The 16274-nt window shown below is 41.9% G+C and overlaps 1 protein-coding gene across 1 annotated transcript; it reads right to left on the bottom strand.

Annotated features, from left to right (window-relative positions):
- Positions 1-1673: 1673 nt before the first annotated feature.
- Positions 1674-12755, bottom strand: RFXAP (regulatory factor X associated protein). The gene is made up of 4 exons (XM_058670546.1): positions 12713-12755; positions 6922-7769; positions 5234-5341; positions 1674-2417 (listed from the first exon to the last, which is right to left on the bottom strand). The coding sequence occupies exons 1-4, from the start codon at positions 12753-12755 to the stop codon at positions 2307-2309; spliced, it is 1110 nt and encodes a 369-aa protein (XP_058526529.1). The 3' UTR covers positions 1674-2306.
- Positions 12756-16274: the final 3519 nt, after the last annotated feature.

Genomic DNA, 16274 nt, shown 5'->3' on the forward strand with positions numbered 1-16274 from the left:
CTGCAAGAAACCTTCCTTAAATAAGTAAAAATCTTTTTGCTTTACTGGTAGTCTTAAAGGGTAAAAATCAATTCCAATGTGGCAGACAACAGCTAAATTGTGCTCAATGTTGTGCTGTCTAAATTAACAGATGGGCAACAACTGTAGCCTCATGAATATCTAGAACTCTCAATTATCCGCCCTCAGGTTTAACAACTGCAAATATATCTAACACAATTCATGGAGAAATGGAATTAAAGTGTATTTTGAAGCAAAGATTTCATATGTCTGTATAGATTTTTATATTTTTTCCATAAACTTTTTAAAGACCCCTTGTATTAATCCCTACAAGTTTTTATGTAAATTTCATCATTTTCCTTCCCATTTGGCTCACATTCACTGTTTTGTTTTTTCTCTCTCCTATTCTTATTCCATTTGAAGAGGAATAAACTAAGTTTTCTTCATCATAAATGTTAACTTAAACTCTAGGGATTTAATAAAGCTCCTAACGCTGTAAGTATGAGAAAAAACAAAAAGTTACTAGTAAAGAGTAAATGAATTCCTCTGCATTAAGTGTGAGCAACTAAAGAAAGAGCAAATAAATTAAACAATTCGGGGGCCTGGTGCAGTAGCCTAGTGGCTGAGGTCCTCGCCTTAAATGCGCCAGGATCCCATATGGGCTCTGGTTCTAATCCTGGTGGCCCCGCTTTCCATCCAACTCCCTGCTTGTGGACTGGGAAGGCGGTTGAAGATGGCCCAGGGTCTTGGGACCCTGCACCCGCCTGGGAGACCTAGGGGAGGCTCTGCGCTCCTGGCTTTGGATTGGCTCAGTTCAGGCTGTTGTGGCCGCTTGGGGAGCGAATCAACGGACTAAAGATCTTCCTGTCTCTCCTCTTCGCTGTATATCTGACTTCGCGATAAAAATAATAAATCTTTTAAAAAGAATTAAACAATTTGGAGGTCAACAAAAATGGACTTTAATGAAAAACTTGATCAAATTATTTATGCACAGATATGTGAGTATAAAACACATTTTAAAAAGGAACAAAAACATTCTGTCCAGAAGTGTTTCTTCGAAGTTATGACTGATTTTCAAATGTGATATATATTTTAGAGCCTAAAAGCTAAGAACCTCACAGATTTTTGCATAGTTCATCTTGGCACACATTTATTATCCGAATACTGGAATATACTCTCTTTAACATTTGACTTGTTACTCTTTATTAGTAACAAGTCTTTATCAGCAAGCAGGTTTGCCATTTTAAAGTTTTCCTAGGAGAAAATACAAGAACATACAACTATCTATCCAGAGTATCATCCTTCTTTGAACAGTACGTAAGAACAATACAGTTGTAAAATAGATCAATTTGAAGACAAAAATACTGAAACAAAGCTGGAGTGTTTCTGTTACTTGCAGGACGCCTTTCCCATTTTTTTCCTTAAGAGAAGATGGACATAAGAAAAATAATTTTGCCCTGGCATTGATGGGCTGAGATACAAGATTCACCATTTGCCACACAGGAGTGTTTGCTTCAGACAGCAACACCGAAAGTAGCAAGAAATTGACCAGCCAATTTAGAGATGCATTTATTCTACTAAGACACTCTCCTGGGTTTTACGTGCACATCACTGATTTAAGATTCACACAACTGCCACTTAGGAGAGGCACAGCAAATGCCCACCTCTCCGAGAGCTCCAGTACCGATTGCAGAGAAAGGTGGTTGTGAGAACGCAACTCTAGATGTCTCAACTACACATTAGCACCTCCAGTGGCTAGCAGTGCTTTAAGAGAGGCATTGTTGGCATTGTGGGTGAAATAATTTAGTCTCTAAACCAGGCACTGCTGAACATTTAATTTTCTTGTGCCACACATTAAACTGCCCCTTGACCCGACCACCACCCTCCGGCAAGTTTCAAGGTCATCTTGACAACCATAACCCATACCCAAACATTTCCAAGTTGCTCTTGATGAGAATAACTGAGCTGGATGATTCTGGATTATTATATATTAACTTCATGACTTCCACAGAAAGTAACTGCTTCATTATCTTCAACAACAACTGAAGAAGAACGTATTTTAAAAGCCAATGTAATTAAAGGTTACTTTGGAAAGACAAGCCAACTTCTTTAAGCTTAAGGTGATTTGAAAGGATCAGATACACAGAGGACAACACTTATTTATCCCCGAATGCACACATACGTTTACCAAAAAAATGCTTATGTTCTACTGGCATGTCTTACCATTGATCTTTAGTACAAAAATATGCTTATCTGTTATAATACAATAAAAAGAACCACCAGTATGTGACTGTTCTTGGTAAGTCCCCTCACACTGCTGCTCCTGGGAACTGCTGCTGCCTTTGCTCCAAGACTTGTTGGTTTAACAGTTGCTGCTGTGTCTGTAAGAACTGCACCACTTCTGGACTTCTCAGTAATGACTGCAAAAGAAAGAAGAAAGAATTATTAACATTCTTATGTGATAACACTGTATTCACGTTACACAATTAGTTCATGAGTAACTCAGAGAGAGAATGAGTACCAAACAAAATGTACCTGAATCAAATTCACACTTGTATTGATATATTCTAATGAAGCTTCAAAACTCATTTTAAATTTGCTGTCATGTAGCAAAAACACAAAGACCTAAAATTAGTGAGTGAAGCCTCAGGTTACCAGATTTTAAAATGCTGGGGAAGGGCCTGGCACGATAGCATAAAGGTTAAAGTCCTCGCATTGAACGCATCAGGATCCCATAAGGGCTCCAGTTCTAATCCTGGTGGCCCCGCTTCCCATCCAGCTCCCTGCTTGTGGTCTGGGAATGCAGTCGAGGATGGCCATTGGCTCAACTCCAGCCGTTGCGGCTGCTTGGGGAGTGAATCATCGGATGGAAGATCTTCCTCTGTGTCTCTCCTCCTCTCTGTGTATCTGCCTTTCCAATAAAAATAAATAAATCTGTAAAAAAATGCTGAGGAATACATTATCTTGAAATATACAGCAGCAAACAGCCATGTATAAGACTGGATTAAGATTTCTGCAAGGAAAACAGGGGCCACTTGTGAAAATAACAGTAAACACTAGTGTGCAAACATATAACTAATACTAGAATTCGTGTTTTTCCCATTAATTCACTAAGTCTCATGAAGAAATTGTATGACTGAATGTATGTGTATGTATTGGTATGTGTGTATAAATGTAGAAATTAAACAGTATTGGCATTAAATGAAAATTTCAGAATAGAAATACAAATGCTCTCAAACAATATATTTGTGCAGTTAGCACTTTTAAACATAATGGTAATCACATAGCAAATAAATAAAAGATGGTTCCTATGGTTCTATTAAAATATACTGGCTGGCATTGTGGCTTAACAGGTTAATGCTCTACCTAGAAGAGCTGGCATCCCATATGGGCACCTGTTTGTGTCCCGACTGTTCCACTTCTGATCCAGCTCTCTGCTTACAGCCTAGAAAAGCAGCGGAGGAGGATGGCCCAAGCCCTTGAGGCCCGGTACCCATGTGGGAAACCTGAAAGAGGCACCTGGCTTCAGGATGGCTCAGTTCTGGATGTTGTGGCAATTCAGGAATGAAATATCAGATGGAAGAGCATTCTCTTTGTCTCTCCTCTCAGCAAATTTTCCTTTCAGATGAAAATAAATAAATCCTTCAGAAATATGTTTATATAGGGCTCGGCGGCGTGGCCTAGTGGCTAAAGTCCTCGCCTTGAAAGCCCCGGGATCCCATATGGGCGCCAGTTCTAATCCCGGCAGTTCCACTTCCCATCCAGCTCCCTGCTTGTGGCCTGGGAAAGCAGTCGAGGACGGCCCAATGCATTGGGACACTGCACCCGCGTGGGAGACCCGGAAGAGGTTCCAGGTTCCCGGCATTGGATCGGTGCGTATCGGCCCGTTGCGGCTCACTTGGGGAGTGAAACATCGGATGGAAGATCTTCCTCTCTGTCTCTCCTCCTCTCTGTATATCTGGCTGTAATAAAAATGAATAAAATATATATATAAAAAAAGAAATATGTTTATATAAATTTCTAAAGCAAGAAGATCCCCCAAAAAATGACAAAGAAAGGTGGAACAAAGCAGATACATTATCATTAAATATTGATTTTAAAATTTCATGTACTACATAGTATGCATTATTTCATACACACTTATTTCCTATTAGTTTGATTTAAAAATGTATGTAGTCTACCCAACATCTCAATAAGTAACTATTTAGCTATGATGAGGCTGTTGGACATTTAAGTTCTTCCAACTATTTTTTGTCCATCTCTGATAATTATGCTTCAGGCAGTAACTTTCCAGTGAAGACTGTCTCCATATTTAGGATTCATTTTCTGCAAATGTTTTCACACTAGGCTTGATTTCTGAGCCAAAAGGAGTGACTACTAAAGACTTGGTGATACTGCCCAGCTGCTCTCCACAGGCACTGTCCCGTACACACGACGCTGTGAGCTGTCATCACCACGGAAGTCACCTTCACTCACCTGACTCCGAATATTTCCATATGATTCCGTGATAGTATTTTTTTTTCTGTTTGTATTTGATGCAATGTATTGTGGTCAAGGTTTTTTTTCATTATAGGAATATTTTATATAATAAAACATCAATTACAAGCAATCATAATCCTTTATATTTGTTATAAGTATTTTTCCTATATCTTATCTTGCCTTTTGATTTTTGCCACCTTTTCTGTCTACAGCATTTGTTCTTATGTACTCAAAGTTTTTACCTTTGTGATTCTGCCCAGTAGAGATTTAAGTCTCAATTCTGCCTTGTTTGAATAGTAAGACTGCCCGGAACTAATTTTGACCAATAATGTGATGTGAATAGCTACATTTCTATCCTCAAATTATTATCTGATTATTCTAGTATTTACTGAAAAATCTTTTCTTTCCTGACTGAGGTGTGGCTATCTTCCATCAAACTTACAATAACGATTTTTACTAAATGTTGGTCTAATTACTCCTTGGCTCTATTAAAACATTATACCATAAACCTCAGAAGTCGGCACAAGGAGAATGTGTTTTCAGATTCTGTTCTACTCACACATTCAAGGTTCCGCCAACAGAACTTAAAACACCCCTGCTCTCCCAGGCCGGGGAGCACCTGTGAGGCTCCATGGTATGTTTAGGCCAAGAGGCACACTTCAGTTCTGTGGACCAGTCTAACAAATTTTAGAATCTCAAAAATCTAAATCATTTCATTTACAAGCAGGACATCTATAACCATCTGACAGATATTTACCAGTCTTTTCTGATTGAGCACTTGTTCTAAAAGAGTAGGTCTTGCAGGACGATCTCCAAAGGATCCAGTTCTTTGTTTAACCATGGAGAGCAGGTTATCTGCACTGTCCTGGGGTGAATGAGATCAACAGTTCACAAAACAATCTCAATTGTAGGCATTTCAACTAATATGTCTGGTCTGCTCTTCCATCTGCCCAGCCACTGTGAGACTGGAAAAACCCCCTGTGAACACACAGGCCAGGTGTTGGAAGCCTGATTTTATTTAGCAATCCTCCTTATCTCTCCTTCCAGTATGTCTAATCTGGGTTCTTCAGAGGGATTTCAAAATCCATAGTGAGATACAGGTGGGTGGGGGGGAGAGGCAGAAAAAGTTTCTTGTTAGCTTGTCTCAATATTTCAAAAAGTACCAAGTGGAATTCTCTTCAGGCCAGAATGGTAAAGAGTCTGTGTGCCTTTACGGAGGTGATTTGCATATTGCAGATGAGACACTGACAGTTCTGTGCCTGATTAAAGGAAAAGATGAAGGGGGGAGGGGGACAAAATGCTGCTGAAAGACGCAGTTGGTAAAAGATCCTTTCAAAATGTGGAAGTTATTGAGAAAAAAATGATGCCATCTCCTGCCACCGATAATGAAAAACCACTCAGTCCCAACACGACTCCATTACCTTGAGACACCATTAGTTTCTTAAACATTATCAGTAGCACTAACTTCCAGGTATTCTAGCTGCTGATCACATGAGACACACTTAGAATTTTCCTGAACAAAATACTGTTCTATCTAGTCAACTGAAACATGCCAATTCTCACAGAACCAGAAAATTATTTTAACCTCTATCCAACTATTCTTTCCTCATATATATATATATATATATATGTGTGTAATACAAAAAGTTTTACCATGAAGCCATGCTATATATGAATTTCACTTATTTGCTTTTGATTGGTGTTATTACCTAAACTGCTTCCTCTCATGTCTGGGTTCTCTGGACTAGCCTCTAAATATGTGTAATCTGAGATTTGGTCAAATAAATTACTTTACAAGCTTATGGATTAAGGAATTGTCCTTTATTTTTTAAGTCTAAATCCACAGGGTCCTGTGTATCATGAATTTGTCTACATATGCACATTTTCTAGCAAGGATGGTTCATCAAGCTCTCAAAGGAATCCTTATATGCCAGCAACGCTATCACAAGGTACTGGTTTCATGTCAGTTTTTACAGATGAAGAAGTCGAAACTTAGTTCAGGGTCACCCGGCCAAAAGTGGCCCTGAACTGGCTTTAACTGTCAGCCCAGTTCATTCAGACACTCAATAGAGTCTACTGAGCCTTACACCCCATTGTCTATCCTGTCATCTTTCCCCCTAGGAATACCAAGAACAGGGATTGCGAGAACAGGCTGCTTAAAATGGGAAATATGACCTTCTCCAAAGTGCCAAGCCTGTGCCCACCGCCATCACCCAAATAAATCACCCACCAGTTATCTCCCCAGCTCATATTCATTAACGTATCACAAGCGTGCAACGCGGTACGGGCACCAGGACAGGCACTCCCTCTGGGCTACCAGCCCTGCCGGGGGCCACCTGGCACTCAGGGAGCAGCAGGTGGCAGGCTCCGGCAGCTTGCAGCAGGAAGTATGGTTTCCTCGACCCCTTCTCATCCCGCTTCAAGCCCCGACAAGGTCCCATATACCTCTAGTTTGACGTTTCCCGAGCTGCCAGCTGAGGCGGCCCCGCCACAGTTCAAGGCCTGGTCACTCTTCTTCTTTTTGTACTTGTCCTTGTACATCTTGTTGCGGTGCTTCTTGCACATCCACGGCTTGCGCTGCTTTGCCACCTGGCTCGTCGTCTCGCTGCAGCCCTCGTAGGTGCAGGTCTTACTCGCGCCGGCCCCGCCGCTGCCCCGCCTCCGGCCGGCCCCGCCGCCGCCCTCGCCCCCCGAGTGGACCTCCTCATCCTCCAGATCCTCCAAGCTGGCCGTGCTCTCGCCTCCCCCGGGGGGGTCCGACGTGTCCAGCAGGTCCGCCTCGTCCTCCCCCACCTCCTCGTCCACCTCCCCCGCGACCTCGCACAGGTACCTCACGGGCGTGCCGCCGGGGGCCTGGGTGGGCCTCGGAACGCCCTCGGACCCGGCCTCCTCCTGGCCCCCACACGGGCGCATCACCAGCAGGGTGAACTGAGAGGCCGGGGCCGCCGCGGGGCCGGGAGCCCCCGGCAGGGGCACGCCGCCAGCGGCCCCCGGCCCCTCGGCCACACTCGGCACCTCCGTGCTGCTGTCTCCCTTGGGGTCCGCGACCCCGCACTGGAAGCACCTGCCAGGCCCGACGCCACTTCGCAAACCGCGGGCTCCGGACCCGGAGGCAGCCCAGCGCCAATGCGCCTGCGCGGCAGAGGCCCAGGGGAGGAGCGTCGCTCGTTCTCTCGGAGTCCGAGGGCGGGACTGAACAGCGACAGACTGCGCATGTGCGGCTTCGCCCGCCGCGGCCGCTACCCAGGTGGCTTTGCTGCGAGTTGGACGAGAGCGGTGAGCGTACTGTAAATCTAGAACGTTTCAAAGCATGCAGTCCTACTGGGATTCCACGGTGAGAGTCAAGATTGTACTTAACGATCTTGTGGCATTAGGGTGCTAGTTATAAAGATGTTTATCCCCCCAGCCCCGACCTAAATGGGTGCTGTGAGGGTGTCACAACCTGGCATCACTAATTTGCTGATTTGAGAAGCAAATAAGGCAGTGGTGAAGACTAGAGAAGAAAAGAGTAGAAAAGAAGAAGACTAGAGTAAGACTAGACTTAGAGAAGACTAGAGTAGAAAAGGAGTGGCTCAGGCCTTCCACCACGTTGTATAGGATTCCTTGAGGGATAGATGATTTTACTCCTGAAGTGTGTTTGATTATTTTGAAAGTCTAGTGTTTATTTCAAAGGCGGATTGTCAGCAAAAGGTGGAGAAACAGCTGTAGGGCTTTGCGCATCTGCTGGTTCACTCTTCCAAATGAGCCCAGTAGCTGGGACTCTAGCAAGCTGCAGCCGAGCTGCCTGAAGTCCCCAAGGACTCGGGCCACCAGCTGCTGCCCTCCAGTGCTGAACGTGGGCCCAGGCCGGGCTTGTTGGTGGGAAACAGATCCTGCCATGTCTGAAACAAAAGTATGAAGGAGATACTGCCTGTCATAGTGTTTCCTGTTTGACCAAAATGAAAGATAAGCAGCACGTGTTCAATTAATGAGCAATCTATTCATGCAAAGGTGTTGGAGAGTGATGTGAGGGGTGTTCATCGCTATGAACATTATGAGGGCTGGTGGCAGGTTAAGCTGCCTCATGCAGTGCCAGCACGCCATATCAGAGGGTCAAGAGAAGTGTTGGCTACCTCAGATTCAGCCCGTCATACTGGCCGTGGGAAAGAGGAGGTGATGGGCCGCTGCCCGCCAATGAGAAGATCATTACATTTCTAGGCTGCTGGTTTAGCTCTGCCAGTCCCAGCTGTTGCGGCCATTTTGGAAGTAAGCCAGCAGATGGAATACATACACACACACCGTCTCTCTGCTTTAAATAAAAAGAAAAACAGTTTTGAAAGCATTTGAGGAGAGGTCCGGTGGGCGATAGTTTGGGACTCAGCACACCTGAGCGGTCACACGGCCGTGTGTGACAGGATGCAGGTGACAGCCTCCCTGAGCTTAACTTTCTCATCAATAAAATACTGTGGTGATTTCAAGTCTTTGGAAAGGCCTGTTGCTAAGATTCCAGAAAACTTATGTAGCAGGAGGATACATACTGTCATTGTTAAAGATCAAGTTGCATGAGACTACAGCCAAGTTATATTGGAAACGGGTTGAAAACTCAAAACTTATCACTTGCAAAATACTTTACTCCATTTTACCATTCTGTGTGCTCTTACGGTTATATCTAGTCGATTGGTGTGTGGAAATACATATAATGTTGTGATACAATTCATTTATCCACTCTGCCTTCAGTGATGTCATATTGGTCTTTTAAAATCAGCCACGATGGGAATATTTCCACCATGGAAATTGTCAAATACTATGAAGTAGCGTCTGACATATTGTTGGTTTGTCTCTAAATATGTTTTTTAAAAATATTCTTTTACTTTACTTGTAAGACAGAGGAAGTAGACAGAACTCCCAGCCACTGGTTCAGTCCCCAGATCCCTTTAGCCAGGTGGTCTGTTGGTGAAGGGCTGGGTGAAGTTGGGAGATAGGAACCCAGGCTGGGTATCCTACAGGGGCTGCAGAAATCCAGTTCCTTGAGCTCTCAGTGATTGCCATGTGACATTAGCAGGCAGCTGGGGTGAAGAGTGTAGTTGGGACTGGAATCCAGGAAGACTGATGTAAGATATACAGATCCTGAGCAGAGTAATGACAGCTACCCTAAATGCTCCCCCGTCTCCTTTAGGAAAATGATAGTGATGGAGAAAATAATGAAGTGCAGTTGAAAATGTTAATAAATAGTAAACCTAAAAAATGTGGCATGTTCATGACTGTAACCTTGTGACTAGTACCCCTAACTCGGGAAAATATTCCCTCAGTATTTGAGGACTGTTGTTTGATTCAGCAAAGAAACTGCTTAAGAATTTAACACATCCACGTTGTTTCACTGCTGAGTTTCTTTTCAATGCAAACAAAAATAGCAATCAGTATTCAAGTTAAACATGCACTCATATAAATAAAACTGTCATAAAAAATACACTTGTTTGCCAGTGATGTAGGTGACTTTTTATTGAATGGGGTAGGTATCAAACATTTACTGGTCTTTTGGAAAACTACAAATTACAAAAACTGTAAAAACAATAGACCACTTTGAATTATGGGTGTTGGAACTTAGAGAAAATTGTATGTCTTGCCATTGTTTGTCATGTACTTAGCGTTCTTTGTGATATGTGAGGACCTACATGGAACCCTAGAATTAGCATAATGATCGTTTTAAGCTGAAGACATTTGAGATTCAAAAGATACAGAAGGAACCTTCTTAGAGCTTCCATTATCTGACTAGAAGGGTTTTTGAGAATGAAGACTGCCATGAAGTCTGTCTTTGGGGCTCTTGGTGTACCCAGCAGAAACACTGAGTTAGTCAGATTTTGCTACTTTAAATTAAATACCCGAGAGCCACTTCTTGGAAAGGATAATGCTTATTTCAGCTTACAGTTGGAAGTCCATAGTTCAAGGTCACACAGCTCTGTAATCTGGCATCTGGTGGAGCTGGTGCAAAGGAACACTTACATGGTAAGCTAGGAAGCAGAGAGTAAAGGAAGGCTAAAGACTGCGCAGAATAGAGACTAACAGGCTGATGTTACGGCACAGCCAGTTAGGCACCCGCTGTGACTCTGGTGCCCCGTGTTAGAGTGCTTGCTCCAGTCCTGACTGCTCTGCTTCTGATCTGCTGTCCTGCTGCTGCACTGGGGAAGACTGAGGACAAAGGTCCAAGTTCTTGGACCCCTGCCACAGATGTGGGGAACCATGATGGAGTTCCAGGGTCCTTGCTTCTGCCTTGTGCAGTCCTGGCTGTGGTGGTCCTTTGGGGAGTGAAATATTGGATAGAAAGGCTCTCTTTCTCTCTTCTGTTTGCTTTAAACATATAAATAAACCTTAAAAAAGAAGATTAGACGCTGTAGGGCCAGTTTGAGGCCTTGTGATCTAAGCTCTTGTCCTTGGTTTTATCCAGCTGTCACTCCTTTAATTTATTAAGTCAATTTTTATAGAGGAAAGACAAATTAAGGTAGAGAGGTACTGGAGCCTGAAAATATCTCCATCAAAGGTATTAGGGACTGGGAATCAGCTTCAGTTTCGGCCCCTCCAAGTCAAGCACAGGGAGAGCAGGTGATAAAGCTGAAAAGCACAGTGGGACATGCCGAGAATTGTTGTTTGAACTTAGGACCTGGCAGGTGATGGATGCCTTGACACTGATTTAACTTCAGGGTGCTTCTGTGAGTTCTTTCCCCCTCATTTAGGTGAGAGCTTTTATTTAGCATTTTCTGCTGGTAGATCACATTACCCTGGTAAGGTCTTCTTGGAAGGTAAAACCCTTTTAGGATAATTCAAGCCCAGCTATCTTGTCCTACTATGGGAGTGATGGCTAGGAAGCTTCTGTGGCTACTGTTCTTCCTGCCATTTTAAACCTTTAACAAAATATATATCTGTATCTGTATCTATATATATGTTTGAAATATATATTTATTTGAAATATACATATATATATATTTCAAATGCAGATTTAGACAGTGAGTGAGAGAGAGAGAGAGAGAAATATTTTTGATTTGTGAATTTATTCCCCTAAAATGTGCAATGATCAGGATTGGGCCAAGACAAAGCCAGGAGCCTGAAACTACATCTGGATTTCGTCCTGGATGCAAGGATCCAAGTGCTTTTTCCATCATCTGCTGCTCTCTCAGATGCATTTGTAATGAGATGGATCAGAAATGGAACAACCAGGACACAAACCAGGTGCCGTTTGGGATGCCAGCTTTTCGGGCAGTTGCTTAATCCACTGCACCACAGCATTAGCCCCTTGTAAGACTGCTTTGGCCAGTAACATGTTTTCAGATATTATTTTAGATAGATTCAGGCAATAGCCCTTGTAATCCCAAAAGCTATAGGGTGTATGTGTGCAAGTTATTGGAAATGTTATTTCTAAGCCCTACTCCTTTATCTTGAAAGAACTGAGGATGTTATTCCATCAGATTTATGCAAGACATCGATTTGATTGGAACTCTTTCATATGGCCCCAAGAATTCTGGATTATTGAACTGAAAGTAAGTTATTTATCCAACTTTCCAAGAAATCAGGGGAAAAATAGCTACTACATCCCTGAACAGGCTGGTTCTAGAGGGCAGAGTGAGGAAGTTCCTTGGGGGCTGGCACTGTGGTATAATGTGTTAGGCTACTGCCTATCACACTGGCATCCCTGTGGGTGCCAGTTCCTATCCTGATGGCTCTACTTCTGATTCTGTGCCTGGGAAAGCAGTGAAAGATGGCCCAAGTGCTTGTTTCCCAACCCACCACATGGGAGACCCAGAAGAAGTTTCTGGCTCCCAGCCCTGGTCCTTGTGGCTATCTTGGACTGAACTAGCAGATAGAAGAATTTTATCCACTCTCCCCACCCCCAAATCTGCCTTTCAAATAAAGAAAATAAATCTTGAAGAAAGCAACCTGAAGTTAAGGAATTTGGTTTTCTTTGTATTATGCTTTTTGTTCCTGCTTAAGCTACTTTACAAAAATGAACTTTTCTGCCAAGCCTAATGAAGCACCTGTCTAAATATTTAGATGAGAGGCTGCCTGATTCATGAATCACTAATAGAAGTCAACTGGTTTTTAACAAGTGAGGCACAATTTACTTGTAAATCTCTCCCAAGAAACTTACCAATCTTTCTTTTCACATTTGACTTCTCTTTTATGGTTAAATAAACTAAAAGTGAGAATTGTGTTTTCAGATGCAGAACCAGTTTGGAACTGTACTGATGCCCTGGTGCGTAGCACCTACCTGAGTGTAGGTGGTAAACGGTTGTTCTCACACTTGGGAGCATATTCGGACAAGAGAGACAATAGGAAGAAAAGTAGTTATTATCTTGACTTGAATAGCCATGACTTGTGCCACTTGGCTTGCTTCTCTCTATATAAATATATACATATATAAAATGTTCATAACTTATAGCTGCTTTTTCATTTACCCTTACCCCCTTTTTATGTGGGAAAATACAAGTATGATATTATTGTGATTGCTGTCATTTCAGTTGGTGAGCCATTTACCACCACCATACTCTCAATCCCATCAGTGTAGGTTTTTATCAGCACCATCATTGTACCTGTAAAGTCTTTGTCATACACAGTTATGGAGAGCAGTAGATGGTTGCTATACTATTAAACTTGGATGCAATAATGATATATTAAAAATATTTTGGGCTCTTAATTTCCATGAGAGTCCTCACTGGTTAAGCCTGGGAACCACTAATTTCATGGAAATGTCTGTAAGTTTTGGATGTGAACACTCACGTGTCCACACTCTTGGTCATGCCAAGTTCTGATAGGTGCAGTAAGTCTTTGGGTGCCCAGCTACTGATAGGGGCTCAGCCCATAGTCTTTAATTTTTTTTGTCCTCTTAAATGCTCAGGATACAATGAATAGAGGTCAATAGGCTATATCTTCTTGAGCAAAACTATCCAGAATTTTATGGACATCTTTATATCAATATGCTTATTTCATTTTTACTTCAGTTGAAACTTTTTCTTTAATCATGGACAATCTTTACCAGCTTCCACGTGAGGTTATCTTGGGTTTGCTACTATGAGCCTGATTTGCTTTTAGCAAAGATTTAATTTTATTGTCAGTAGGTGAAAATCTATTTGATTTATTCTTCAACCTACAGTCCTCCTCAATTTTGGGTTTAATTTCTGTCTTTTGAGAGTTTTGAGAACTGCCTAGACTAATAGTAATGCAGTCCCAAGGAACAGGATTTTTTTGAAAGAATGTTGAATTAATCAGTAAATTATGCAAATAAATTATAAAAACAGAGAATCATAATTGGAAGTAGTTTTTTTAAGGAAGTCAAAGTTTTATGCCATCTACATTATTCATGTAACTCATTGTGGATTTTTAAAAAAATTGTTAGGCAAGAAAAGACAAAATATGATCATTCCAGGGCCATGTACTCTGCAAAAATAACAATAATGCCCTTGAGTTGGAACCACAACTTGAGATAATAATGAAATTTTTCAGAAAAAATAAACTGTCCTGATTATTAAGCAAGTGTCACTAACAGATGTACTGAATTTTCCCCAAAGAGGGAGCAAAAGAAGAGTAATTATCAAATAGTTTTCTGCTAGGTAACAGCTTTATTGTGATGGTTAACAATATATATGGGAGACACACCTAACTTGGGCCCTTTAGTAAAAAATATTATAACATTATGAAAGTAAAAATGCATTTGAGGTTTTAAGGATTTCAATCTGGGAGACACAGATTCAGACATCTCTGATTAGGAATTGTGAAGGAGACAGGGAAAGTAGGAACTAATAAAGGCAAACATTAATTATTTATTACAAAGCATTGTGGGAATATATTTTGCAGTTGCTTTATTCAAGGATTTTGTTTTTGCAAGATAAAATAAAATAAGAATTTAAAGTAGGGGCTTAAGTTAAGTCCAAAAAATTAGGAGCAAGATTGATTTAAAGGGTGAATGACTACACATTCATTTTTTTTCATGTTTTGAAAGTGGGCAACACCATAAGGAGATGCTCAGCATGAGTGGGATTGAGAGAGAGAGAGGGAGAGAGAGAGATCTATATCTTTGAGGAGGGAAGAGTTCTATGGTATGGGAACCATTATTTCTTCTTTGCTGTCTTTTATCTGCTGGTGTGGTGTATCTGATGATGTGGTTTTTTTTAGCTTTTGGTTTTCCTTGCATTGGAAAACAGCTACTTTCAAAGGATGCAAAACTTCCTGGAGAAGAGTGAAAATCTCTTTTCATTTTAAATGCTAGATATTTTAATGCGTTTCTTAGCTCTCTTCTTTCCAAATTGCTACATGTGCATGCAGCACAATGAAAGCATGTTTGGAGTCTATATAAATAATCTCTTTGACTTGTTACCAATTAATAGGCTGTATTCAAAGCCATTAGTTTAGTTTTTGGGAAAAAGTATTGGGTGACAATGCATAGATTTTTATGACTTGAGTAAGATCCACTATGCATATCTTGCCTCATTTTTATTTAAAGATTTATTCATTTTTATTACAGTCAGATATACAGAGGAGGAGAAACAGAGAGGAAGATCTACCGTCCGATGATTCACTCCCCAAGGGAGCCTCAACGTGCCGGTGCACGCCTATCCAATGCCGGGAACCTGGAACCTCCTCCGGGTCTCCCACGCAGGTGCAGGGTCCCAATTCATTGGGCCGTCCTCAACTGCTTTCCCAGGCCACAAGCAGGGAGCTGGATGGGAAGTGGAGCTGTTGGGATTAGAACCGGCGCCCATATGGGATCCCAGGGCTTTCAAGGAGAGGACTTTAGCTGCTAGGCCATGCCGCCGCGCCCTGCCTCATTTTTTTAAGACATATTTATTTTTCTTGGAAAGGCAGATTTATAGACAGAGAGACAGAAAGAAAGATTCACTCCCCAAGTAACTGCAATGACCAGAGCTGAGCTGATCTGAAGTCAGGACTCTTCTGGGTCATCCTCCACTGCCTTCCAAGGCCACACGCAAGGAACTGGATGGGAAGTGAAATAGCTGAGACATGAACCAGAACACAATGGAATCCTAGTTCATGAAAGGCAAGGATTTAACCACTGAGCCTTCACACCTGGCCTCATATGCTGCTTTTCTAACCCCTTCATTCATGAAACCACTGCCATCAGTGGCCAATTCAACATCTGATCTTGTAGATGATATGCTTATCTTGTAAATCAAGCTTGTAGGAATAGATCTGTTCTTTGATCTCTACACATGATCTTTTAGTTTTATAGTATTTCATGTGTCAACAGACTAGCTACATGGAGGAATTGCTATAAAGATGATTTTAAAGAGAGACCTGAAATGTCTAGAATTCTTTGTTTTTTGTGTGGAGTTTGAAATTTCAGGGGTTGTAAAGTCAATTTTGTGGTTTCCTCCAACAAATGGACTTTGGTTACAATGCATGTAGGTCATCCTGTGTCCACTGAATTCAAATCAAGACCAGAATAAACAAATGGGACCTCATCAAACTAAGAAGCTTCTGTACAGCAAAGGAAACAATCAATAAAGTAAAAAGGCAACCCACAGAATGGGAGAAGATCTTTGCGCACTACGTAGGTGATAGAGGGCTAATCTCCAGAATATACAAAGAACTACAAAACAGCCAAAACACCAAAACAAACAAGCCACTCAAGAAATGGGCACGGGAAATGGGCAGACACTTCACAAAGGAACAAACCCAAATGGCAAATAAACATATGAAAAAATGCTCAAGTTCCCTGGCAATAAGGGAAATCCAAATTAAAACATCAATGAGGTACCACCTGACGCCAGTAAGACTGGCCCACATGAATAAAAGCACCAACAACACTTGTTGGC

The sequence above is a fragment of the Ochotona princeps genome, chromosome 12 (assembly GCF_030435755.1).
Source record: "Ochotona princeps isolate mOchPri1 chromosome 12, mOchPri1.hap1, whole genome shotgun sequence".
Lineage (NCBI taxonomy): Eukaryota > Metazoa > Chordata > Mammalia > Lagomorpha > Ochotonidae > Ochotona > Ochotona princeps.

Excerpts from the sequence above, each read along its gene's own strand:
- RFXAP (XM_058670546.1), bottom strand. The coding sequence starts at position 12,755 with ATGCTCCCAAGTGTGAGAACAACCGTTTACCACCTACACTCAG. Across the intron at positions 5,342-6,921 it reads CGGGAAACGTCAAACTAGAG|GACAGTGCAGATAACCTGCT; the intron begins GTATATGGGACC and ends CATTCACCCCAG. Across the intron at positions 2,418-5,233 it reads TGCTCAATCAGAAAAGACTG|TCATTACTGAGAAGTCCAGA; the intron begins GTAAATATCTGT and ends TTTCTTTTGCAG.